At 33.5% G+C, this 27,813-nt stretch overlaps 1 protein-coding gene and 1 pseudogene across 2 annotated transcripts in view; one reads left to right on the top strand and one right to left on the bottom strand.

Annotated features, from left to right (window-relative positions):
- DDX4 (DEAD-box helicase 4) overlaps positions 1-27,545 on the top strand; it is a 61,804-nt gene extending 34,259 nt beyond the window's left edge. For both annotated transcript variants that reach the window (XM_074200470.1, XM_074200471.1), the window contains 9 exons: positions 111-263; positions 4,531-4,685; positions 5,660-5,789; positions 6,577-6,743; positions 15,767-15,912; positions 20,611-20,710; positions 20,886-21,156; positions 21,335-21,448; positions 26,839-27,545. In XM_074200470.1, the coding sequence (XP_074056571.1) occupies positions 111-263; positions 4,531-4,685; positions 5,660-5,789; positions 6,577-6,743; positions 15,767-15,912; positions 20,611-20,710; positions 20,886-21,156; positions 21,335-21,448; positions 26,839-26,925 (1,323 nt within the window). In that variant the 3' untranslated portion in view covers positions 26,926-27,545. The remainder of the gene's footprint in view (positions 1-110; positions 264-4,530; positions 4,686-5,659; positions 5,790-6,576; positions 6,744-15,766; positions 15,913-20,610; positions 20,711-20,885; positions 21,157-21,334; positions 21,449-26,838) is intronic.
- LOC141500450 (large ribosomal subunit protein eL24-like) lies at positions 26,106-26,633 on the bottom strand (annotated as a pseudogene).
- Positions 27,546-27,813: the final 268 nt, after the last annotated feature.

Below are 27,813 nucleotides of genomic sequence, written 5' to 3'. Positions count from 1 at the left end.
AGTGAGAAAAATTGGTAGCATAACTTAAGAAGTTAAAATGGATTTAAATTTTTAAGAGCTAATGTATGGAATATAATCTATAAATTCATTCTTTGTAACTTTTTCCTTAGACTTTTGAAGAAGCTGATCTTTGTCAGACACTCAATAATAACATTACTAAAGCTGGTTATACCAAGCTTACACCTGTTCAAAAATATAGTATTCCAATTATCCTGGCAGGGCGAGATCTGATGGCTTGTGCTCAGACAGGGTCGGGGAAAACTGTGAGTTACCTTCATGTATCTTGTACTATATTTGAATGTTGTAAATTTAAGAATTTTGTTTCTTACAGGTACTTTGATTTTATTTCGTTTGTAAGAGTGAATATTGGCTTATTGTAGAATATCTTAAAGGCATGTTGTACATAATTTTGTTTTTTAATTTGTAATTTTGTTGGTTTCTGAGTACTTATGTTAAGCTATTGCTAAGATTATTTCAGTCTGCTGAGATTATTTTTATTTAAGTAATGTTCAGTCTGCAGAAGATGGCAATATCTAAAACATAGTATTGTAGTTTAAACCCAAGAGTTTGAAAGATAGAAGCTATTATCTATTATAGAATGGCAAACAAAAAGTTTGGAAGTTGGGAGCATCTGTTTTGAATTGTTCGCATTTGTTTAGGTTCAGGTGCAGCTGGTTAACCTTAGTTTAAAGGGGCTTAAAAATGCCAGGTTAGTTCTGAAAACACTTGAAACTAAGTAGAAAGGTGGGGTGCCTAGGAAGTTCAGATCTGCTCCTTTGAGTCCTGGAGAAATTATTTGGATTATAGAGTTCATTCTTTGTACTTCCATTAGATTTATAGGGTAGAACTGGGAGAAAAGAGATGACGTGAGGAAGGGGACTCACTAAAAATAATCTGGGTATGGATTCTTCCTCCTGTGCTCTTTGTTTAGAATATTTGTCTTTCAGTTAATCAGTCTCTCTCTCTCTCTCTCTCTCTCTCTCTCTCTCTCTCTCTCTCTCTCTCTCTCTCTCTCTCTCAAATACTAACAGTTGAGGGGTGGGGGGGATCAGGAAAATTTTATTTATTAGATGTCACTTTGATTAGACATTTGAAGATAAAGAAGGATTCTAAGGGATGGAAGTAAGTAGAGAATATATTCCAGGAATGAAAAATGATCAGTGTAAAGGTGTCAGGACAAACAATGGAAAGTCATGTTTGAGACATAACAAGAATACCAGTTGACTGTACAATAGAGTTTATAAATGGAGTCAGGAATAATATACGAAAGGTAGTATGTGGCTAGGCTATGAAAGATTTTTCGGCGCTAAACAGATGAGCTTATTGATCTTCAGAGGGTATAGGATGCCAATTGAAGGGAGACAGAAGGGAATAAGCATTTTTAGAGCTCCTATATGTCAGATACTATGCTAAATGATTTTTATAAATACCTTATCTGCTTTAAGACCAACCCTGTCTGAAAGGTGCTATTATTATCCCCACTTTTATAGTTGAAGAAAGTTAGCAAATAGGTTGTGACTGAACATGATTGGATTTGTCAGATTTTCCTGACTCTAGATCAAGTCAGGCAGTACAATAATTAGATTTTTGATTAAGAAATATCATTTTGGCATTTGTGTAGAGGATGTATTGGAGGAGGGAGGAAGAGACTTGAGATATGGAGACCAGTTAGATCATTACAATAGTTTTTTTATTTTTATTTTTTAAGTTTTTGCAAGGCAAATGGGGTTAAGTGGCTTGCCCAAGGCCTCACAGCTAGGTAATTATTAAGTGTCTGAGACCGGATTTGAACCCAGGTACTCCTGACTCCAGGGTGGTGCTTTATCCACTGTGCCGCCTAGCCGCCCCCATTACAATAGTTTTGATGGATGATAATGAGACATCAGGTTATATTTGTGGGTGTGTGGGTAGGGAGAAATCTTGTCATTTGATGATATCTGTGGGGACAGTAAGAAGGCAAAGACAAATATACAAGGTTGTGCATTTAAGTGTCTAAAAGAATGATGATATTTTTGACAGAAATAGGGATTTTAAAAACTGATGTTTGAGCAAAAATGAGTTCTGCTTTGGATGTGTTGGAGTTTTAGATGCCTGTTGGAACATCCAATTTGAGTTAACTAGTGAACAATTGAGGATGTGTGACTAGAACTCAGGTTGAGAGATTGAAGGTGGAATATAATTCTTGGAATCATTTGCATAGAGTTGATAATTAATCTATGGAAATTGATATCCCCAAATGAGAGAAAAATAGAATAAGACCTAAAATATACCTTTAAGGTACAACCAGAGTTAGGTAGTGTGATATGTAAGAGGAGCCCACAAAGGAATTGGAGAAGTGGTTGGTGTGTAAGAAGAAAAGAGAAATCATTATCACAGAAACCCAGAGACATTATTCAGGAGGATACTGAGTGATAGTTCTATAATTACCTTAGGAGATATATTTTAGGGGCGGCTAGGCGGCACAGTGGATAAAGCCACCACCCTTGGAGTCAGGAGTACCTGGGTTCAAATCCGGTCTCAGACACTTAATAATTACCTCCTGTGGCCTTGGGCAAGCCACTTAACCCCATCTGCCTTGCAAAAACCTAATGCATATATATATATTATATATATATATATATATACATACATACACACACACATATATAATTTTAGAAGAATGTGCTGAAGGCATCCTATGGTGATGATTAACCTCAGATTATATTTGTATCTTTCTGAAGAATAAAGCTGTCTTTTAACTTTTCTTCCTGACTGAGTAGCTAATATATAATCAACAAATATTTATTAGGTATCTATTATATATTTAACAGGTACAATGTTGTCCTTAGGAATAAAATTTTTAAAGGAAAGAAAAATCCCCATTCTCAAGATGTTAATTTTCTATTGGGGTTCAATATGCACATGTATAAATATGTGCAGGTTAAATATGAAGAGAAAATAGATGATGCTTGAATTGAGTCCTTTTCAATGTTTGCAAAGTTTTTTAATTTATACTTCATTTTCAGATCTACATTTTCCCCCTTCCTGTTGCTGCTGCTTCTGCTCTCCCTCCCTCACCAAATGAGAAAGCAAGAAATACAAAAACCCTGTACAGATGTGCATATTTGAGCAAAACAAATGTGCATATTGGTCATGTCCAAAAATAATAATATGTCTCAAACTGGGTAATATATTTCGTCTTGAATCCTCTGAAATTATGCACTGGGCTAATCATAATTCTAAATCTTTCAAAGTAGTTGTCTTTTGATATTGATGCTGATGGATAAATTGTTAGCCTTGTCCTGCTCACTTTACTCTGCATACAGAGCTTCCCAGTCTTCTCTGAAACCATCCCTTTTGTGATTTATTTAAAGCACAGTACTATTCTGTCCAGTTTTTATATATCATAATTTGTTCATTCTTTTCCCAAGTAATGGATATCCTTTCAATTTCTAATTCTTTGCCACTATAAAAGAATGGCTATAATTATTTCTGTACATATGGCTCTTTATTCTTTGATTTTTTTGGAGGGTATGGAGCTAGCAGTAATATTACTGGGTCCAAAAGATATTCAGATTAGTAGGTTTTTTCGTAATAGTTCCAAATTGCATTTCAAAATGGTTGGATATAGCTCAATAGCAGTGCATTAATGTACTTAATTTTTCATAACCTTTCAGCATTTTTAAATTTTTCTTTTTTATCAACTTCACCAATATAATTGGTGTAAGGTGGAACCTCAGAATAGTTTTTATTTGTTTTTTTAGAATATTTTTATATTGATTGCTTGCTTTTTTTTCCCCACTGAAACCTGCCTATTCATAACCTTAATTGGGAAGCGATTCCTATTCTTATAAATTTGAATCCATTCCTTAAATAGTTTAGAGATTAGACCTTTACCAGAAAATATTTTCCACACCTGTGATTTACTTGTTTCTTTCCCAACTTCAGCTTCATTGTTTTAATTTGTGCAAGATTTTTTTACATTTTATGTAATTAATATTGTGTTTTTTGTTTTCTGTGATCCTTTAAATTTTATGGTCATGAACTCTACTGCATATAGTTCTGACATGTAATTTCTTCTTTGCTCCTTTGTTTTTATGATGTTTCCTTTTATGTCTTAAGACATGTACTCATTTGGAGATTAACTTGGTATAAATGTCAAAGGATGATGTATAACTAATTTATATTAGGCTGCTTTCCAGTTTTCCCTAATAATTTCTTTGAATAATTAGTTCTTGCCCCAAAGTTTGGGAGGAATTTTAGACTATTTGGTGAAGTGGGGAGAGTAAGGGTGAAATCCAGGTTGTGACCATCTTTGTGTGTAGAGGAATAGATCATAGGATAAGAATTGAAGATACTGAGTTTATTAATGACTGAAGTAAATTTTCGGTTGAGATTAAAAAGGCTTACAGTTCATGTCTCCTATATAAGATACTTGTTTACAAATTTGAGGGGATTTTCTGTTTCCTGTTTGAAAATACTTTTAAGTTTTTTTTTTTCCATAGAGAAATCTCTTAGAAAATATTGCAAATTTTACAATTTAACCTCCAGGCAGCTTTTCTTTTGCCAATTTTGGCTCATATGATGCGGGATGGAGTAACTGCCAGTCGTTTTAAAGATCAACAGGAACCAGAGTGTATTATTGTTGCTCCAACTAGAGAGTTGATCAACCAGATCTTCTTGGAAGCAAGGAAATTTTCTTTTGGGTAGGTGTGTCCAATGTAATATTTTTTCTTTCATAGTTCATGAAAAAGAAAAATTTCCTCATCATGGGATGGCTGGATCTAAGAATAGATATTGTGTTGTCTTACGTTATATTAGCATAGTATGATATATTACAGGACTATCGGACCTTAGGTTATCTTTAGTGCTGCATTAAAATAAAATACTTAATTCAAGGGCCACACCAAGAATAAGAAATACAACCCATGTTTAGACATAGTGCTACGTGAGGGCTCTGGGACCAAGGTTCTTAGAAATAAAAAGTTGCCTCATAACTTCTTAGAAAGTGGGAGAATGCTCTTCATTAGTAGGAGAGGTGAAGGCACAAAAGTTTGAAAGTAAACAAAACAACAAAGTGAATGCACAACAGTATAAAGGTAGGTACATACTGACTTGTCTGCATCATACAGATGGAATGCATCTCACAGGCCAATTGAAAATTACATATCAATGTATTCCATCCATGATGGTCCTTAAAAACACCAAAGGAAATTAACATCAATGAGATTATTAGTTATGGAATTAAAAAATCTAATATGCATTCCATGCAAATTATCATTTTGGTTTTTTTGCTCATGGAAATTCAAACCCACAGGCAGGCTGCCTAAAATTGCACCGCGGGCTGAATTTTGGACTGCCCTGATATAATATACACAATCCACTAAAGTGTTCCAAGACTAATTAGTTTTCAAGAACTTTATTGTTTTGTGTAACTATCACATCTCTTTGGTAATTTGTTATTTCTCAATTGGTTTTAAATTAGAAAAGAACAGAGGAAAAATAGTTTTAACCTTTTCAGTTCTAATTAAATTTGTCAAAAAGTGGGTGTGGTTGGTTATACCATCATTAATACCATATGCATATAACTATTACTTATCATTGTGACTCATATAATGAATAATTAATTTTAATTTTTTTAAGAAATAAAAACTGGAAGCATTTTTTTTTTTGTTAAAAGGACGTGTATAAGACCTGTTGTAATCTATGGGGGAACACAGTTGGGACATTCAATTCGCCAAATAATGCAAGGCTGTAACATTTTATGTGCTACACCAGGAAGGCTAATGGACATCATAGGTAAAGAAAAGGTAGGATCTACAAGGTGATAATGAGAATGTGAAAATAATCAAAAAATTCTTTTACTAGAAAAATTTTGTTTCTAATTGTTCCATTAATGTTCTAATAATGTTCTAATATTGTTTTTGTTAATGTTCTAATATTGGTTTTATGCTGGAAGAATGTTTTCATAATGTATCTTAATTTCTTCTTACCTGCTTCCTTCTGAGTATGATTCTCAGTGATGTGGGCTTAGAAATTTATTCGGTCTTTATACGTTAGTTCTGGGGGTAGTGGTGGGGGGAGGGTTATACTAAAACCCCTAGTTAGGGACTACTTTGAATCTCTAAATCAAGTGTCATTGCATTTTTTGCCACACATGTAACTTACAAGTAATTCAGCACCTTTTTATCAACCATTTGAGAATCACCAAATCAAAAAAATATCTTACTTGAAACATGAATGTGTCATGCATCTCTTAACTTTAATTTTCTCTTTGCATGTTACTTCTTGAGTATTCAGTTTAGTGAAGAAAACTCATCAAATTAAACCTGAAAGAAATGAAAACTCTTAATTTTTTATTTTCCTTTCCCTGTTATTATAATATATGCTTTTTTATTTTTAACATTTTGCCCTGACTTCTGTGAGAGAGGTTCCTGGTATTTATTAGTTATTTTAAGATATGGAAAATGTTTATTCAGAAATCAAGTTTTAATATATAACCTAATTTTAACATATAACAGAAATAGACTAATATTTTTGGGTTAAGTTTTAGTTTTAATCTTTCTTAAACATTTTTCTTTCTGTCTTTTGGAAAAGATTGGCCTCAGGCAGATCAGATATTTGGTTTTGGATGAAGCTGACCGAATGCTGGATATGGGTTTTGGTCCTGAAATGAAGAAGCTAATTTCCTTTCCAGGAATGCCATCAAAAGACCAGCGCCAAACCCTGATGTTTAGTGCCACTTTTCCAGAGGAAATTCAAAGGTAAATTTTTTTTTGTTTTAAAAATAGCTTTGATGTATGTATCAACATTTTTATGGGCAGTCTTAATTAATTGGAAAAATTAAATTTTTTGAATTTTGATTTTAATGCATCTTTAGTTTTAGTTTTAATTTATAGTACATTTCTGAAAAGGTGATACCTAAGTGGATCTTCTTATAGTTAACATCTTTTATAATTTGGGAGGGCTAATCTTTATCTCCTAAATTTGTGTGTGTGTGTGTGTTTGTGTGTGTGTAGTATTTTATAAGATGCAGAATGCTTTAGACCTATGATTTCATACCTCAGGATAGTCTGTGAATTATAAATAGTGTGCATAATTTCCTCCATTTTAGAGATGAGGAAATAGATAACCAGTGATCTAAGTATTAGATCTATGGTTGTAAGTGTTAGACCTTTGGATTTCAGATCCTTGGCTCTTTCTCCTTTTATCACAACTGCATCGGTTCTAAACCTCTTTTCTGTGCAGATACTGAATCTATTTGAGACTTTCTGGTGTATAATCATCTCTTTATGCTTGCATTAAATGTAATATATGGAGAACTAATTATAAATATTTTAAAAATAAGTGTTTAAAAGCATATGTGAAATGAATGGCCTGGTTCTGCATTTTCTTATTCTGCATTTTTATAAATTAGGTTAATACTTTTAGTTCATTTCTTCTCTCTGTCTCTCCATCAGACTTTTTTGATTTCTGATTTCACAATTATGGGATCAGAATGATCACAGATGAAATCAGATACTCACAGTTTATAGATAGTTTGTACATACTGATTAACATTTGGCAAGCCACTTAACCCCATTGCCTTGCAAAAAAACGTAAAAAAAAAATTTGACAAAATGAAAATAAAACTTTCATCCAGTGACTGATTTGATATACTATTAAAAAAAATCATGTTAATATTGAAAGAGAAAAGGAAGTTTTGTTGAAATGGAAGGAGGCCATTTGCAGATTTTTTTTTGGAGAAGTCAATAAAGAAATTGTAAATTTCATATTGTGCTTGGAGGCAACAAGAAATGTTTCTCTTTATAATTTCACTTGGCAGAGGATGATGAATTTGACAAGAATCTTCCCAAATGAGTTATTATATATATTTATAGCTTTTGTGGTTTCATCATGAAGGTGGGACCAGGAAACCTGACAATAAAAAAGTATTGGAAAATGATTCAGAAAAAGAAAGGAAGGAAATCTATCTGTGATCTATATATCACAAATACTTTTAGTTTTTTTTTTTTTGCAAGGCAAATGGGGTTAGGTGGCTTGCCCAAGGCCACACAGCTAGGCAATTATTAAGTGTCTGAGACCGGATTTGAACCCAGGTACTCCTGACTGCAGGGCCGGTGCTTTATCCGCTACACTACCCAGTTGTCCCTACAATTTTTTTCAAAAGTATTTGTGATAAGGGGAGGCTAGGTGGTGTAGTGGATAAAGCACCGGCCTTGGAGTCAGGAGTACCTGGGTTCAAATCCGGTGTCAGACACTTAATAATTGCCTAGCTGTGTGGCCTTGGGCAAGCCACCTAACCCCATTTGCCTTGCAAAAACCTTTAAAAAAATTGTATTTTTTTTATTCTGAACTTGAATGTAAAATGAGGATTTTATATGAAACTGTAAATATTGATCACTTCTCTTGTTTTTATTTTTTTCTAAAGTTATAATAAATTCTATATGTTACTTTAAAAACTGTCTTGATGGTGATTCCTTATAAACTGTCTTGATGGTGATTCCTTATAAACTTCTTCCTGGGCATTTAAAAAAAATTTCAATACCCCCTTCCCCCTTTTTAGATTCTTTATACATCCTTTGGATGTACTTTATACATCTATTGCTTTTCCCTGAGGAGGTGGGGACCAGGCCTCATCATATGTTCTCCAAATAAATATATGGTTGATTTTTGCTTCTTTGAAGAGTTTTTTTTATAAACAGATTTTTAATGATTTTGGTTTTACATCATGAAAATTTTTCTCAGTATCCATCCTTCTCTTGCAGATAGTCATCTTAATAATTTTGAAGACAAAAAATATTGAAAATTATCACCAAAACTTTGGTCAGTTAAGCCTTTCACAGTTTTTGTTTACACTGTTGTTGTCCTTGTGTAAATTTTTCTGCTTCTGCTTACTTTTACTCTTTATCAGTTGATTCTACCAATATTCTCTGAAATCATCTTTATAATTATATTTAGTAAAATAATATTCCCAATGTATATAAATTACAGTTAGCTGAGTGATTCTTCAATTGTCTGAGTAGCTTTCTAAGGTCCTTCTTAAGATTCTTAAGATTCTTAAGATTCTAGTTCTCTTCCATCTCTATTTTAGTTTTCCATCTCTAGGAAGAATGTTTTGTTTTTCACTGTTCTCTTCCTAGTATCATCCTTTTTCTTTCCCACCCCTTTCCTATCTCTACCTATTTATCTTTTGATTTTTATCTAGTTCTATACCAAACTCCTTTTTCATCTGAGTGAGTGAGATTCCTTTGATGCCCAGTCTACCCACCCCTTCCTCTATGTGTGTATATTTTCACCCACCCCAATTATGAGAAATAACAAATTATACCCCCTTCTTTTTCTCACATTAGATTTTTCAGAACAAAACCAATTTATTCCCAAACTCTTTATCTTTTTTATTTAATTCACTAAATGTACTTTGAAGACATTAAGGTTCTGAAGAAATATTTTTTCTTTTCCTTTTAGCAGGTTAGTATGACATTATTTGATATTATCCAATTTTAATTGTTATATAACTTTACCTTTCTTGGTTTCTCTGAGTTCTTGTGTTTGTATTTCAAAGTTCTGACCCAGCTCTGATCTTTTAATCAGAAATGCTTTGAATAGTTTTCTATTCATTAAAGATCAACTTTTTTCCCTGTAGGATTGCACTCAAGTTTGCAGGGTATGTTAGTATTGGTTGTAAACATCTGTCTATTGCCTTTTAGAATATTATATTTTAATATCTCTTATATTCAATGGAAGTTACCAGGTCTTACATGGTTCTCATTCTTGTTCCTGGGCACATCAGTATTTTTTCTTATACTTGGGAGCTCTGGATTTTGGCTTGGACCTTCCTGGGACTTTTCCTTTTGGAGTTGCTCTCAAGAGGTGATTGATAACTTTTCTTCTTACTTTGCTTTCTGACTACTTGATCTTGACAATTTTCTCTTATAATTTTTTGAAGTGCCATAGTGTATAATTCTTTTTTTATCTAAGGAATCTATTGCTTCTTTAATTGACTCTTTTTTTTTTACTAGTTTTCCAGATCAGTTCTTTTTGCTGCCAGACAACTTACATTTTCCTTTTAAAAAATTTTTCAATCTCTAATAGTTCTTGCTCTCTCATGGAGTTATTAATTTCTGCTTTCCCTTTTAAATGCTTGCATTTCTTGGATTAAGTTCTAAGCTACTTAACTATTTTTTTTCTCTAGACCATTTATTAAAGTTTAAGATTTTTTTTTTTAGTGATTTATGGCAATGTTGTAGAAAATGCATTTTTTCTTTTGAGTCTCTGCTTGCAATTATTATAGTAATAGATTTGCAATAATTTGTGATAACTGGATGTTTTTTCTTTGATTTAGTCATCTCTTCAGCTTTAGTTACAGAACTGGGTCTTTGTGCCAATACCAGGCTCTTCTACCTGCTTTGCTTTTGGGTGAGAGGAGAAGATTGTGCTTGTGTGAAGTCTTCTTGACTTGCTATACTTACTGAGGTTAGAAATTAGCTGAATCTTTGAAGATAAGAGTGCTGGTTTATAGAGCCTTCTCTGGTATCTTATGACAAGAGTTATAGGGGATATCAGAGTCCTTAGCTTTGAGCTACTCAAATTTGAATGCTTGGGTGTTGGCCTGAGTGCTGCTCATTGTTTCTCTAAGCCTTTCAAAGTCCTTAGACTTGGACTTTTGCTCTTGTTACCTGTAGATACTGTCTAGGAAACTGTCATTTCCTTGGCCATTTCAGGTAGCTCTGGAAGTAGCTGAAGTGGGGGCAGTTTTGTTGGCTAGTTTGACAGTCTTTGTGTGTATTTTGGGGGAGAAAGAGTCCTTATAGCAGTTTCTTCTTAGTAGATTGCTTGATCATTACTCCATATGATTTGGATTTTAGAATTTTGTTGGAGTAGGTATATGAGAGCTAGTTTGTCTGCTCTTTGGAGAACCCTCTTAACAGTAAAACTCTTATGAATATTTTCTTTAAGATGACCTTTGAAAGACAATAGCCAGTTTTTATGTAGTGCTACTACATTCCAGTAACTATACTAATAAGCTTTTTATTCTCACAGCAGCCCTGGGAGATCTCCATTTTGCAGTTGAGGAAGAAAAGTTGAAAGATGTTCCAGTTCATATAGCTAGTGAGTTTGAAGCCACAGATTTGAGCTCAGGACTCACTGATTCTAGGTCCTGTGCTCTTTCTGTTGCCCAACCTAGCTGACCATTAGATGAGAACTAAGCATCACTGAAAATGAAATTGACTGTCTTAAGAAAGTAAATATCTATATGCTGATGACAGGAACAACTTTTAAGTAAGTTGTATGTAGCCAAATTTTATCTTTAAGAGTTAAAGGTATTTTCACCACTTTAGACAAAAGTTTGATGTGAATCATCTGTTTCAGTGACAACTCCAGAAAATACTTCAACTACAAATATTAAATCTCCTTTCCAAGCAGAGAAACATAGAAAGTAAGGGCAATGGGCAGCTAGGTGGTACAATGGATAGAGCACTGGCTCTGGAGTGAGGAGGACCTGAGTTCAAATTTGGCCTCAGACACGGAATAATTAATTACCTAACTGTGTGACCTTGGGCAAGTCACTTAACCCCATTGATTGGCAAAAAAAGAAAAAGGACAAGCTCTACTGTAAACATAAATTTCCAAATAGAGGAGAAAATGGCAGAATATTACAAACTTTCAGGAAGTTTCAAGTTCCAGAGTGATACAGTGCTTTATTAACTATGATCTATGACCAACAAAAGCAATCAGCCTGACTATAATATAAAATGACCTGCCAAGATTATGAACATGCAATTGAATGACTTCATTGGTACTTACATGTTAGGCAGTTGCTATAAAAAAAAATTGGGTTTTAACTGATTAGAAAGAGAAAAGATTAGATTTCATTTTGGGAGTTATGCAGTTCTTTCAGTGATACAAAATTATTAATACCAGAATTATTCTGGGGATCTTAATAAGATTGTAAATCATAGAATACAATAATTTATGAAAATCATAATTTTAGTTGATATAAATGGAGAATTTTGAAATTATTTAAAGGACATTGATAATGCCCAGAGGAAGGTGAGCAGAGTAATAACAGCCCCCAGATCATGCCATAAGAGTATGAGTTTAGATAACTGGAAAATATTTAGCCTGAAAAAAAGAAGAGAATGGAGGTGGGGAAACCTGCTGTCTCCAAGTGTTGAAGAGTTATGTGGAGAGAGGAACTAGATTGTTTGCTTGTTTCCTAGTGCAAAACTAGGAGTAGTAGATGGAAGTTGCAAAGTGATGTATTTTAACTTTGACAAAACTATTCCAAAATGGAACAGACCACTTCTGGAGATAGTGTTAAGAATTATTTTTCTAATATATATGCGGGATTAAAAAAGTCTTCTGAGTTTTATGATTGTAGAAAAGGAAGTGGAGCTGTATTGTGTAATAATGAATATGAAAGATGATAAACCTGTAGTATTGCATTGGTAGTAGCCAACTTGTTAATGGCACTTTGACTGGATTGTCTAGGGAATATTTATTGAGAATGTATGTATAAGAGTCACTGCTTTTTGCATTGTTGGAAGGAGTTGCTTGCATTGATAAAAAGATGACAAAATTGTTGATATATCAGTATACAGAGTGCTCCTCAACATATGAGAAAAGTTGATACTTGAAAAAAGCCACTTAAAATGAATCCATCTAAAAAGGGGAACAGTAAATAAATTAAAAAATTTGTTTGGACTTTATCTTCTTCATAAATGAAATGGAAAATATTGAAGATTATTTTATTTTTAAGTTTGGTTTTTATTACCTGGATTATCATAGTAAAGTGATTTCTCAGTTTTCCAAAGGATATGTCTTCATCTTTTGATAATTAGACTGTTGTCTTTTTTTTTTTAGGTTTTTTTGCAAGGCAAACTGGGTTAAGTGGCTTGCCCAAGGCCACACAGCTAGGTAATTATTAAGTACCTGAGACAGGTACTCCTGACTCCAGGGCCAGTGCTTTATCCACTGTGCCACCTAGCCACCTCAGACTGTTGTCTTTTGAAGGGAGTAACTTAAAAGAACCAGTTAACAGAGACTGGTGTTAATTAGTTCACTAGCAAATGTTTTGATAGTCTTAAAATTTTTGATTTCCTAGTCCATGGTATAGTCTTGGATAGAGAGCTATCCTAGGTATCAGGAAGGTTTGAATTTCAGAGTTACCTTTGACATATACTGTGTGTTATGATCCTGGAGAAATTAATCAGTGGCAGGGCAATAATATTATCCTATAATAAAGATGTTGTGTCCTTGGTTGTTTACCCTCATTGTTATTTAGTCTTTTTTCAGTCTTATCTGACTCTTTAGTACCCTAAATCATTAATTCCTTAGTCTGCTTCTCTACTTTCAGGATCAAAAACTCTGAAATTTCTTTACTTATTTAAAATCTCCTCTCATTTTATCTCTCTCTGTTCCTTAGAGTGCCTGGCCTGGAGTCTGTAAAACTATCTGCTATGCTATTTAGCGCCCATCTTAATAGTTAGCGGGGGGTGGGGGGGGGTGTTAAATTGCCAAATTTAAGGACCTTTTTCTTTCTGTACCATTTGATACTGTTGACTGATCCACCCTTACTTCTTGGATAGTTTCTCCTTTCTGAGTTTGATTTTTTTGGTCATTTTTGGGTGTGCTTTGCTAGATCATCATCTTTTTCATATGTCCTAATTGTAGATGGAACCCAACTCTCTATCCTGGGTCCTGTTTTCTTTCTTTCTATACTCTTAATTAATCTCATCATTTCTTATGGGTTCAAGTATCCTCTCTTTGTTGATGACTCCTAGATTTGTATATCCAGCCCTTCTATTACAAATTGCTTATAAGACATTTCTAACCCAATATTCCATAATGATTCAAAATCATTATATCTAAAACTAAAATACAAAACAAAACAACCAACCTTTTAAATTTCCCTTTTTTTCTGTCAAGAGCACACCCAGGCACACCATCCTTTTAGTACTTAGCTTCACAGCTTGTTGCTATCCTCAGTTCCATATTTTTCATGCCATGTACTCAATCAGTGGTGAGATTTTGTTCCTACCATCGTATCAGGTCTCTGTCCCTCTTTCTTTCTTCATTCACACTATCAATTTAGTTATAACCCTTATCACCACCTCTGGTCTGGAGGGCTATAGTTGTCTCTAATTTGGCAGTCTGCATTAGTTGCCTCCCTCTGTACTTTACACAGGGACAGGTAGTCCTTTACAGTTTTTAAAGTGATTTTCTTAAAGTGCACTTGATAAAAACCTATTCTTTGTGGGGGTTGAACAAGACCCCCTCAGTTAAGTGTCAACTCTCTTGACATTTAAAGCTCATCATAACCTATACGCATCTTGCTCATCTGGTAGTTTAGCCAAATAGCTTGTTATTCCTCACATCTCCTGTCTCTGGGACTTTGCCTTTGTCTCTGATAATGTTTTTTTCTTCTTATCATAGATACTCTTTTCCTTCAAATTTCAGTTCATGTACTTTCTCCTATAGGAGGACTTTCCTGGACCCTCTCACAAAGGGTACTTGTATACATGTATAAATGATTGTCATTTTTGTTAGAATCTAAGCCTTTGAGATTTGGGGTCATCTGACTTTTTTGTTTTCATCCCTAGTATCTAAATGCAATGCATGCTTCATAGCATACCCTTTATTATCATCTTCATGGGTACATTTACCTCTGTACAGGTAGCACCTAGATTGATGTAACTCCAACTTTAATGTCTACTGATGTACAGGCAGATCAAGGGATCTACCATTTAGGCTACTCTGCCAGATGTTTGACTGCATACTTAGTGTCCATCTCTCCTTCACATGGAAAGTCTGTTCATGTTCATACAGAGTCCAAACCATATTTTTTATAGTTTTTTGCTATTAGTGTTGAGGGTACACTGACAATTTCAGTGTCATCTTGTTTTCATTCTTCTCATCTATCCAATTTGTGGCTACATTTTGTTTCTGCCTTCATAGCTCTCATTTATTGCCCCCCCCACCCTGTTTTTTTAGGTAATGTGTGGCCTGGAAATGTTAGAAAACCTGGATTGTGTATCACTTTTTAGGATTGATTGTTGCTTTTTTTTTAATCAGACATGATTTCATCACCATGTATATGATAAAACCTAGATTTTTTTTTCTACTAGATGGCAGAAAACCATATTCATCTATAAAGCTTTTAGTGACTCTTTTCACAATAGGTCTGACACCAAGGAACTAAACAGAATAAGAGCTAGCTTCAAAGACTGTAGTTTCAATTTAATAGTTTCTTTTTTTTGTAACTTGATTTAGGTTCATCTTAATTTTTATGATGTCTGTAAACTAATTTTAGGTGACTGTAAGTGACATCTTATTGAGCTAGTAAATGTTTATTATTAATTATTATTACCATTATTTGATAACTTTTTCATTGCTAATTTTGTTTTTACAAAATTTTACTCATTTGCTACTTAATTTTCAAATAGTATTTGGTAGATATTGTTAATCACCATATTTATCTGGGATTGAAATAATTAGGAACATCTATCTAGTATATTTTTAACTAATTCATTTTTTGTTTTTTTGTTTTTAATTTTTTTCAAGGCAGTGGGGTTAAGTGGTTTGCTCAAGGCCACACAGCTAGGTAATTATTAAGTGTCTGAAGCCAGATTTGAACTCAGGTACTTTTGACTCCAGGGCCGGTGCTCTATTCACTGTGCCACCTAGCCACCCCCTATTTTTAACTAATTCTAAAAGAATATCAGAGTAACAATGATTATGGGATGAGGAGGAAACATTAAATAATTACTGTTTTCCTTTCTAGATTGGCTGGAGAATTTTTAAAAACTGATTATTTGTTTGTTGCTGTTGGACAAGTGGGCGGAGCTTGTAGTGATGTTCAACAGTCTGTTCTGCAAGTTGGCCAGTACTCAAAAAGAGAAAAGCTTGTTGAAATTCTACGAAACATAGGTAACATTGATATGCTTACTTTTTGTATTGAATATAGTTTTTAAAAATTTACTGTCTTTAAGAAATGTTTACAGAACATGTATAATTTTAAGAATAATATGTTTGGGTTTTGATTCTCAAATTATCAGTGTTTCTCTAAGGATTTTTTAAAGATAAATGCAAGTAGTTTCTACCTTTAGAATTAAATATGATAACTCAGACTTAGGATATAGAATATGTTTATGCCATTATGACCAGTTGTATATTCCTTTAATACCATTTCTTCCAGTTGGACTTTTGACCTGTGAACCATTCTCCCCTGAAAAATAATTATTCCTGAAAATAGAAATTCTATGCATTGTCTTGATATTGAACTATATTCCACAAAAGCTACTATCTTGTTTATGCTTTTGAACCTAATCCCTTTTTTTCCAGATGGGAATCCTTGCTGTTTATCTTTTTTCTAGTCTTTTTATTTTCTCTCTCTCACATGCCTTTTTTCTCTTTAAAATATATATAGTTTTTCTTTGTGTTTGCTGTATGGTTATTCACCTCTGTCACTCAGGTTACTCTGTCTGATGGTTTACTGCATTCTTGGTGTTCTTCCCACCTTGTACCATTAGTATCTGTGAGTTCTGTGACAGATTTTCTGATACATTGTCTTTATATATTACACAAATCTAAAATTGGAAGAGACCTTCGAGGTTATATATATTCCAAGACTCATAAGGTTACTAATCTGTCAGAAAGCATTTATTAAGTATCCACTGTTTGCAAGGTACTGGTGAGGAATCTGAGGTTCAGAGAGGTCAAGTGACTTGCTCTGGCTGCCTCTTATTCTGAGGTGCATGCCTTTCTCATTTCTTCTACTTAAAATCTCCAGTTCTCTTCAAAACTCAAATGAAGTAAAATATTCTATAAATCTATTCCTGATCTTCTCTTCTCCCATCCCCCAGACTATGTATTTTGAATCTGTTTTACATGTATATTACATACATATATACATGTATATATGTATTTATTTTGTGCCTGCTGTATTTCAGGTACTGTGCTAGATACTTGATTAAAGGTATAAAGCAAAAGAGCCCCTTTCTTCAAGGGCTTACATTATTTTTTTTTGGTGGGGGGGATAATATGTACATGTATAGATGTTTTTGAAATACAAGAATTATGAGAAATGAAGGTGAAGGTGGCAACTTTTACAGATGTAGGCTGTACACCTTTTAGTGTAAAGGTGGGAGATATAGGAGTAAAGAATAAATAGTCTAGATAATATGAATGTGCAGATCTGGAAGAATAGATATGGGATAGTATGGAGAGAAAAACAAAGAGGACCTTTTACAGAACTTTAGAATACATCTATATTTAGGAGTTGATGATCTGGTAAAGGAGAATGAGAAGACATGGTCATCCAACCAGCAGCCACAAGAGAGTACTCTGATGAAAACTCCTAGAGAAGAAGTAATCCAGGAGGAGAGGGTGGCCAACAGCATAAAATGTTACAGAAAGGTCAAGAAAGATAAGATCAGGTCATGTAGGTGGTACAGTGCATGTGCCTATGAAGATCATAGGCTTTGGGGTCAGGAGAACCTGAGTCCAAACCAGACCTCAGACACTTAAATAATTACCTAGCTGTGTGATCTTGGGCAAGTCACTTAATCCATTGCCTTAAAAAAACAAAACAAAAAAAAGGAAAGATAAGTATTGAGAAAGGGCCATTAGATCTTATCATTTAAGGAATCTTCCCTCTCTTCTATCACCTATACCCTTTTCCCCTCCCTGTAGACTTTCTCCCATCCATTTCCTCTCCTGTTATCCTCTAGGGTAAGTATTAAGTGTGCCTCAATTGAGTGTATATGTTATTTCATTGCTGAACCATTTTTGATGAGAGTGAAGGCTTACTCACCCCCCCCACCTTCCCCCTCTTTGATGCCATTGCAAAAACTTTTCCCCTTTAAGTGAAATAACTTACCCCTTTCTACCTCGTCTTTTCCTTTTTCCCAGTACATTCCTTTCTTGCCCATTAACTCCATCTTTGTAATATATTTTACCAGGGCTGCCTGTGGGCCGATTTTATGTGGTTGCCTTTGGGTTTACTAGATGTTTTAGTAAATGAAGCCAAGCTACCACAGAGCTCTAGCCAAAATGTCATATCAAAATATATTGTCTTTTTTTAAATAAAAACTTTTAAAAGTAAGGTCAGACAGCCCTCTGCTGTGTCTTGTCTATATATATATATTCTAACTTCCCTAATAAATAAGAAGGTTCAGTGTCTTCTTCCCATGTAGGAATACAAGCAGTTCAACATCATGAAGTCCCTCATGATTTACTCTTCCCATCCACCCTGAATATCAAACTTTTCTGTTCAGCTTTGATCACTTCTTAGGAAAGTTTGAAAGTTCCATATTTCATTGAATGTTTATGTTTCCCCTAAAAGAGGATGTTCACTTTTGCTCAGTAGTTGATTCTTGGTTGTGTAATTCAAGCTCTTTTGTGTTCTGGAATATCATATTATTAGCCCTAAGAACCCTTAAGATAGAAGCTGCTAAATCTTGTATTATCCTAACTATAGCTCCACAGTATTTGAATTGTTTCTTTCTAGCCACTCTTAATATTTTCTCCTTGACTTCGAAGTTTTGAAATTTGGTTATAATATTCCTGGCCATTTTCATTTTAGGATCTCTGAGGAGGTGAACTATGGGGTTCTTTTTATTTTACCCTCTGCCTCTAAGATATCAGGGCAATTTTCCTGGAGAATTTCTTGAAAAATGAAGTTTAGGTTATTTTTTTGATCATGACGTTTAAGGTAGTTCAATAATTTTAAAATTCTCACTCCTGTATCTGTTTTCCAGGTCAGTTGTTTTTCCAATGAGGTATTTCACATTTTCTTCTAGTTTTTCATTCTTTTGGTTTTGTTTTATTTTCCCGATTTCTCACAAAGTCATCTGCTTCCCCTAACTACAGAAGGAATTATTTTCTTCAAACAGCTTTTGTATCTCCTTTTCCATATGACCAATTTTGCTTTTTAGGCATTCTTCTCCTCATTGGTCTTTTTGGACTGCTTTTTTTCCATTTGACCCAAACTAGTTTTTAGGATATTATTTTCTTCATTTTTTTTTGGAATCCCTTCACCAAGCTGCTGACTTGGATTTTATGATTTTTCCTGTATTACTCTCATTTCTCTTCTCAAATTTGGAACCCAAAGTTTTATAAAAAAGAAATATTAAAAAATTCCTTTATATGTAATTAGAAAAATAAAATACAACTAAAAAAGGAAATATATATAAATATATAAATTATATAAGCATATATATAATATATAAATTATATAAAATATATATAATATAATATATAATATATATAATATATATAATATATAATATATAATATAATTATATAAAATATATAAATTATATAAGCATATATATAATATGCTTATATAATATATATAAAATATATAAAAAAGGAAATATATACAGAAATATATGGTTTGGGGTAGAACAGAAGGAGAGGAGATATTCTGGTCAAATAATCAAGTAATACAAAAAGAGTTATCCAAATGAATGATCTAGGACTACATTGAAATTAGAAATGTAAAAATTTTAAAATCAGGACAATACAATTAACTTAATTTAGACATAGTTTAATTTTCATCTTATTTCTGTTTGTTCACGAAATAGAAAGTATTTTCCTAAATGATTTTTACATTTCTAGATTGACTCACAAGGTGAGTCAATCCATTAAAATCCATTAAAAGCTATTATTAATGCATGAAATAAAGTGATTTAAACATGTTCACCATCAAAATCTTCATCAATAAAACTTTCTTGAAAATTTATCCTTATCTTCTTTAGCTAATGACAGAATATATTTAGTCTACTTCCTTTCAAAAAAGTTGTATGAATATAATTTAAAATAGCATCTGCTATTGGAATATTGTGGCAATTAGATGGCACAGTAGTTAGAGTACGAGCTTTGGAGTCAGGAGAAGATGATCAGCCTCAGACATTTGGATACTTACTAGTAGAGTAACCTTAAACAAGTCACTGAACCCTGATTGACTTGTACCTAGGGATATGTCCAGTTGTCCTAATTGATTCATATTTGGCCACTTGAGCCAGATGACTCCCAGGGACAAAATGAGGCTAATGACTTAGCACAATATCCCCTCATTCAAATCCAACTCATGTGCATATCAATGCCTCACCTCCCGGATGTCATGGTCTTCTTGGAGAACAAAGGACAAACATCATCCAAGGACAAACTCATTCCATGATATCTTTGATATTTTGTACAGCTTAAAATAATTTAATGGTGTATATTTTAAAGTTTTAGGGCATTAAAACTTATTTTTGATATTATGGTATTTAATTGGATGGTATTTAAATTTATTAAAAGTCTTGAACTTTTTTTAGCTTAAAAAACAACTTGAAGCATTTTAGGGATCTTTTAAATTGTAGATTAGGAAAAACAAAAGAATGACTTTAGGCAAGTGTTCTGATGTAATTCTATATATTTTAAATATTTAAAAACATTCTGTGTCTGTAACATGGTAGGTAAAAATGCTTGTAAACATGAAAAAAAGAATCCATAGGTTTCGCAAGGGGGGGGAGTCTGATACACAAAAGGTTAAGAGCCTCTTCTTTAAGGACCACATATTAAACTTGTGCCTTTTACTAATTTTGTATTTGACTATTGATATGTTTTGGTGCTTTGTAGGTGAGGAAAGAACAATGGTGTTTGTTGAAACTAAGAAGAAAGCAGATTTTATTGCAACTTTCCTTTGTCAAGAAAAAATATCAACAACAAGTATTCATGGGTGAGTGAAGACATTAATTGTAATTGTAACATTAATTACAATAATTGTAATGGTAATCGTAAATGAACAGTGTGATGGCCTTTAATTATTATGAAATATGCCATTGTTTAGAACTTCTTTTTGAAAAAGCTGTCCTAATACAAGTTTTATCCTTTTCTTTTTTTCTTTTTTAAAGAGATCGGGAACAGAGGGAAAGAGAGCAAGCTCTTGGGGATTTTCGATGTGGAAAATGTCCAGTCCTTGTTGCTACTTCAGTAGCTGCCAGAGGGCTAGATATTGAAAATGTTCAACATGTTATTAATTTCGACCTACCTTCCACGATTGATGAATATGTTCACCGAATTGGACGTACTGGTCGCTGTGGCAACATTGGCAAAGCTATTTCTTTCTTTGATCCAGAACCAGATAGCCATTTAGCACAACCTTTAGTAAAAGTATTGTCAGATGTAAGTTTTGTTCTAAAAACTTAAGGAATTTTTCACATCTTATGATGTAAAATTTAAAAATTTTGAGTACATGTAAACCAAAACTCAGGAGATTTAATTTTTTTCTGATTTCTTCAGTTTTATAGTTTGGACATTAAGGGTTGTAATTTCTGGTTTTAAGTTGTATGTTTTTATTTAGGCTCAACAGGATGTTCCTTCATGGTTAGAAGAAATTGCCTTCAGTACATATGTTCCTGGTTTCAGTGGTGGTTCTTCAAGGGGAAATGTGTTTGCCTCAGTTGATACTCGAAAGGTTAGTTGGAGAAAAAAATTGTGTTTCAGAAATATTTTCAGTTAATTTAGTTAAAATTGTGAGTTTCAAGTGTTGATAAATTGTGGTTAAAATAAAGACATGAATGTTTTCTTATAAAACTTTTAATCAGTGATACATACATACATACATTAGACTTCCTATTTATGAAATCACAGGATTTGAATTTCAAAGAGATCTCTGAGTCCATTTGAGTCCATCTTGAAAAAATAATCCTCAATAAGTCACCTAACCACTCCTTCAAGACTTAACTAATAATTAGTAACCCACTGCATTCCAAGTTAGCCCATTTCATTTTTGGATAGATAGCATCATTAGGAAGTTTTTCCTCATGGCAAGCCAAAATTTGTCTCTCTAAATTTTACTCATTGTTCTTCAAATTTAATCTCTTTTCTAAATGATAGTTTTTCAGATACTTAAAGATAACTGTCTTGTCCATTCTTCTTTTGTTCTCCAGATTAAGTATTTACATTCCCTTCAACTAATAGTCATATGGCATGGAATCAAGGAATATTATCATTCAGATTTCCTTTCTGATCGATATCTATCTTAAGTAATAATGTTCTCCTTAAACCAATGGTATCCTGAACAGAACACAATATTTCAGTCATTTCTGACTAGGGAGAGAATAGTGAGACTTGTTACCTCCTTATTCTACAAAACTGTACAACTTTTAATACAGTTCATGATCATATTAGCTTTTTTGATTGCCATTAAAATACTCTTGATTAATGTTGAATTTGCAGTCTATTAAAACCCCTAGGTTTTTTTTTTTAGGAAAACTACTCTTCGACTATGAAAATTTAATAGAATTTGTATATTTTAAAGGACTTCAGTAGCCATCTAGTCTAGTTAGGTGGATATATGTCCATTAAAACCATACCTGCAAAGTGATCTTGCAACCTCAAGATCTATAAAGAAGGGGAATCTGCCAGCTATTCTTATTTTTTATTTTCTATTTTTAGGGAACTCTAATTATGAGTAAGAATTTATCAAAACCTAAATTTTTTTCTTTAATTTCTACCCATTGCCTTTTGGACCAAAAAACCCCCAACCCCCCCCCCCCCAAAAAAAAACAAACCAAAGCTAAATTACTTGACAGTCCTTCAGGTTCCCCTTCATCAAGATAATTGTCATGTTTGCCTTGTGTCTTATGATCTACAGGTTTTTTACTATTCTATTTACCCATCATTGAATACTGTCTAGTTTTTCTTTAGCTATGGTGTCCAAAATTGGATACAATATTTCAATTTAGCTCCAAGAAGGGCACAAAGTACTGTAGGATTATGACCTTTATTCCTGGAAGCTGTTCCCCTGTATCTCCTGACACATATAGTGTTCACTAAATCTCCCTCCTAGGTTACTTTCAAAAACATTTGTCTTATCTTGCCTCCCTAATTATTTTGTTGTGGCCAAGTGTAAGAATATATACATTTATCCTATTGCATTTCATCCTTTTGGACCCTGAATTTGTCATGCATTGCATTAGCAATGTCCCTCTCAGTTTTGAGTCATTTAGCTTACACCATTCCATGCCCTCAGGTCAACAAAATGTTAAATAGTATAGAGCCAAGTACATATCCCTGGGATACTCCACTACTACTCTACTACTACCCTGTCAGGTTGATCTTGACTTATTAACAACTACTTGAGTTTCAGTTATCCAGTGAATCCTGGATTCATCTGATTGTTTTTATCATTAAATTCACATTTCTTTCTTTTCTACAATAGTAATATGAGAAATTTTATCAAAAGCCTATAAAAATCTAGGAATAGACTATTCATGGCATTCCCTCTTCTGTTAGTTTAGTAATCTTGTTATAACTAAGGAAATGAACTTAATTTGGCATAACATGTTCTTTATATCATCATGCTTCCCTTTTTAGATATTCACCAACAATCTCTTTTATGATACTTTCTAGAATTTTCCCAGGAATTCAAATTAAGTCTAATGGCATACTGTTCTCTTTCCTTTATCTCAGATTCTGAGATACCTTGTCATCTTCTATGATCTTTTAGGTTTCACTGACAGTGTCTTAGCATTCACATCTATCAGGTATTTTTTTTTTTTAAAGGATTTGGTGTACTTCATCTATGTCAGATAATTTGATTTCATCCCAGGAAGCTAGTTCTTCCCTTACTTATTGTGGGTATCAACTCCCTGTTAGTCATTTTTGTTCTTTTTTCCACTGTAAGGTGTTCCTCCTTTAAAGACCAAACAAATAAGAATTGGACAACTGTATCTTTTCTTCCTTGTCACTTACCTTTGTTCACTAGATTTCAAGCAAAGATCTTTTCTATTCTTTAGTCCTCCTTTTTCTCCAATATAACAATATAAAGTTTTTTAATGTTGTTATTGTTGTTGTCCTTAACTTCCTTTGGGAACCTCAACTAATTCCAACCTTCAGCATCCTTAATACTATACTATTTTCATAAGTCTGTGAACATGCCTAAGTTCGTCTTCTGTTACCTGTACCTATTTCTATCTTGTATACATTTCTTTTAAAAATCTAAATTGACAAGGCGGCTAAGTGGCGCAGTGGATAAAGCACTGGCCCTGGAGTCAGGAGTACCTGGGTTCAAATCCAGTCTCAGACACTTAATAATTACCTAGCTGTGTGGCCTTGGGCAAGCCACTTAACCCCATTTGCTTTGCAAAAACCTAAAAAAAGAAAATCTAAATTGACTGTGAGTCTCCTCATCCACATGGATCTCTTTGAGCAAACATCATTTTTTACTTTGTCATTGGAAATTTTCATCTTTTTTCTCTTCAGAATTTTATTCTTGAGTATCTCCCACCCCACCCCAGTTTGACTTTTGAATTCAAATCAACATTTAAGAACTTACTATGTACCCGACATAAGCACTGGAAATACAAGTAAAAAATGAAAAGCTAGTCCCTGCTCTCAAGGAAGTCTCAATCTACTTAGTTGTATTTTCTTTTTTTCCACTTGCATGTAAAGAATTTTTAGTATTCACTTTTATAAGATTTTGAGTTCCAAATTTTTTTCCTCTCCATTCCCCAAAATGGCAAGCAATCTGATATAGGTACAATGTACTTGTACAATCATATTAAACATTTCCACATTGGTTATGTTGTGAAAGGAGAATAAGAACAAAAGGGAAAAAACCAAGAGAAAGGAAAAAAAAAGTGAAAATAGTATGCTTCTGACTACATTCAGACTCCATAGTTCTCTGGATGGATTAGATAGCATTTTCCATCATGAGTCTTTTAAAATTGTTTTGGATCATTGTAGTCCTATTTTTAGTATCTATATGCTGCCAAAGTGAGCACAATCATTGTATTCCTGAGAAAAGTTAGGTCTATCATAGTTGATCATCTCCTAATGTACAGTGTTCTCCTGGTTCTGTTCATTTCACTCACTAATCATGTCATGTAAATCTTTCCCAGATTTCTGAAATCTGCCTGCTCATTATTTCTTATAGCACAGACATATTCCATTACATTCATATACCACACAACAATTTCCATTCCCCAGTTTTTGGACATCTCTTCATTTTTCCAATTCTTTGTCACCACAAAAGGAGCTGCTATAAATATTTTTGTACATGTGGGTCCTTTTCCATTCTTATAATATCTTTGGGATATAGACATAGTAGTGGTATTGAAGATCAAAATTTTAAAGCCCCATTGGACATAAAACCAAATTGTACTCCAGAATAGTTAGAAGAAGCCACAACTCCTCTATCAATGCAGTAATGTTCCAGTTTTCCCATATTTCAATGTATTTTTAGTCGAATGAAGGAAGATAGTACACAAAAGGAAGCTGGAAAGCAAGAGTTGTTATACTTTGGGGTATCCAGTTTGATAGCATTCTTGTTCTGTAGAATTCAAATCAAGTTGCAGAAGGAAGGTGGAGAGTGAGTTGAAAAGTTCAAGTCCTGCCCTCTATAAAGGAAAGCTTTGAGAAGAGTTTAGTGTTCCACCCTCCCTCCAGTCAGACTTCCTATGAGATTTTTACTTCATTTATTTCCATTATATACTATATTTGTGTGTGTGTGTGTGTGTACACACACACACACACACACTCATATTTCCTGGGATTCCATTGAAATCTACTTTCCCCAAAGTCTAGGGGTATGTCAGATCAGGCTTATAATTCTTAGAATCTTCCCCCCCCCCCCCCACCTTACCCCCTTCCTATCATCTCTACTTAATCAACCACTTTCTTCTTCATAGAATCAGATAGAGAAATCCAGTTTCCCTTATATGATTTCTCTGTCTTTTGGAAGATAAATTTATCATTTAGGCAAATGAAGAAATTGTTAGCTGCAAATGTTTTTGATAGATAAGGAATTTCCATTTTTAGGAGTTTGGTCTTGTTAGTTTTGGAAATATTAATTTACCACCCTGCTAGGTGGCAGAAAAAAAGGAATATGTAGCTTAGTAACATTGACCATTGTTAAAACGTGTTTCAACTCTGAAATCTTGTAACAGGATAGGTTATTTGTTTTATATTTTACTATAATTTTACAATATTTACTTTGTACTGAGAAGCCCTTGTATGCTTATTATAAATATTGTTACTTGTTCATTTAAAAAGGTACTCAAGGGCCAAACTGGTTAGAATTTTTAAAAATTAAACTTTATTTAACTGTTAATTCATTTTTTTTGCAGTCAACACAATTCCTTTAAACTTTATTTTACTTAATACAGTTTAGTAGATAATTAATGTTTTCCACCAACTCGGGGTACAGAAACTTTCACAGACTTCACAATTTTTTGTTTAGGTGCTGCCTTTGTAGGAGCCTTAGCTGCAGATGCAGCTGTCTTCTTGGTTGCTTGCTTAGCCTTTTTTGCTTCCTTGGCAGCTCTGATGGCTTGTTCTCGTTGAACCTTTGCGAACTTCAGGTTTCTGATTCCTCTTGGTCATTATATCAGCAAGAGAAGCCTCAGTGATGGCCCTCTGGAATTTAACAGCCCAGCGGGTTCTTTTCTTTTGAATCTCTTCCAACTGTCCTTTCTTGTGCTTTCTTCTATTACAAGACAGTCCAATTGATCTGCCGAGGATTCCTCTTTGAAAGGAATGCAGACTCACATCTTGCATTCAAAAATTGGAAAATGTTCCCGTCCGTGCGGGCATATTACCTCCTGTGACCTGGGGTAGATCTTGTACCTGCTGAAGCTGCACAGCTCAACCTTCATGGCTGCAAGTGGCAGGAAGATGGTGAAGAGAAAACTGTTAATTCATTTTCTAATTTAGATCAGAACCCTGAATTCAGTTAGAATTAGTGAGGATTAAATTCTATTATAAATTGAAAAGAAGAAGGCTCATCCTGAGTTTAGGGTATTTTGTGAAGTTGAACTAATGCAACAGTTATATAATTGTTTTTTGCAATTTCTTTTGTAGAGTTACCAAGGCAAGAGCAGCATGAACGTTGTAGGATTTTCTTCTGCACAAGCTCCAAATCCAGTAGATGATGAGTCATGGGATTAAAGCCAAAATTATTCGAGTTTCAGATAGTTTTGATACTGAGAAGGTGGTTTTGAGTTTTGAGTTTTAAAGGAAGTATAACACTCTGTTGGTAACTCCCTGTCCATCCTGTAATCTTTCTCCCCCTCTCTTTTTAAAAAATAAAATTCTTTACTGGCTAGTTATGTGATGCTAAATGTTGAAATGTTGCAGTTACGAATACAAATGGTGTTTACTGGAAAGATTTAAGCATTATAAATGTCATGTTTACCTCTATTTTATTATTTAGGAGTTGGACATGTTTCATATCTGTATTAAGTCTTTAAAAATATTAATAGTGCTTTTTGAGCCTATAAAATAAACAAGAAGATGTGAGACATTTTTGATTTTAAAATTATTGGGTCTTTTTTATTTTTCATTAAAACTTTAAAGCAATAGTGTCACCATGTGATTATAAAATAATTTACATAAAACAAATAGTGTAAGATTCAGTGATTTTGATTTAGATGATTAAATATATGGTGAAGTTCGTTAAATATTTGAAATGTGATCTCTGTACCCAATGACATGACAAATGTTATTACTTTTTTGTAGTCTCTAAACTTTCCTTGTAAACATAATAAAAGCCCAAACACAGGTTCTAAGATTGATGTTTTACTGCTTAATTTTGAGATGTTATATATTTGAAATATGCTATAAACATGTTGAAAGAGGAAGGAACTTGGATCATACTGAGTTTGATTACTAACTCCATCCTTATATTAATAATTGATTCCAAAAGAAGAGGTCTAAGGGAGGTGAGGTAGGGAAAGGGGAGTCATTAATGTCCACTTGGGAATTCTCTCTTTTTTGATCTGATTTTTGTCTCTTAAGCTCCAGATTATTATTTATCTCTGCCAAAAAAGTAGAGAG

The sequence above is a fragment of the Macrotis lagotis genome, chromosome X, assembly GCF_037893015.1.
Source record: "Macrotis lagotis isolate mMagLag1 chromosome X, bilby.v1.9.chrom.fasta, whole genome shotgun sequence".
Classification (NCBI taxonomy): Eukaryota; Metazoa; Chordata; class Mammalia; order Peramelemorphia; family Peramelidae; genus Macrotis; species Macrotis lagotis.
Note: the sequence above shows the minus strand (reverse complement) of the source record. Positions and strands in the feature narration are given on the sequence as shown.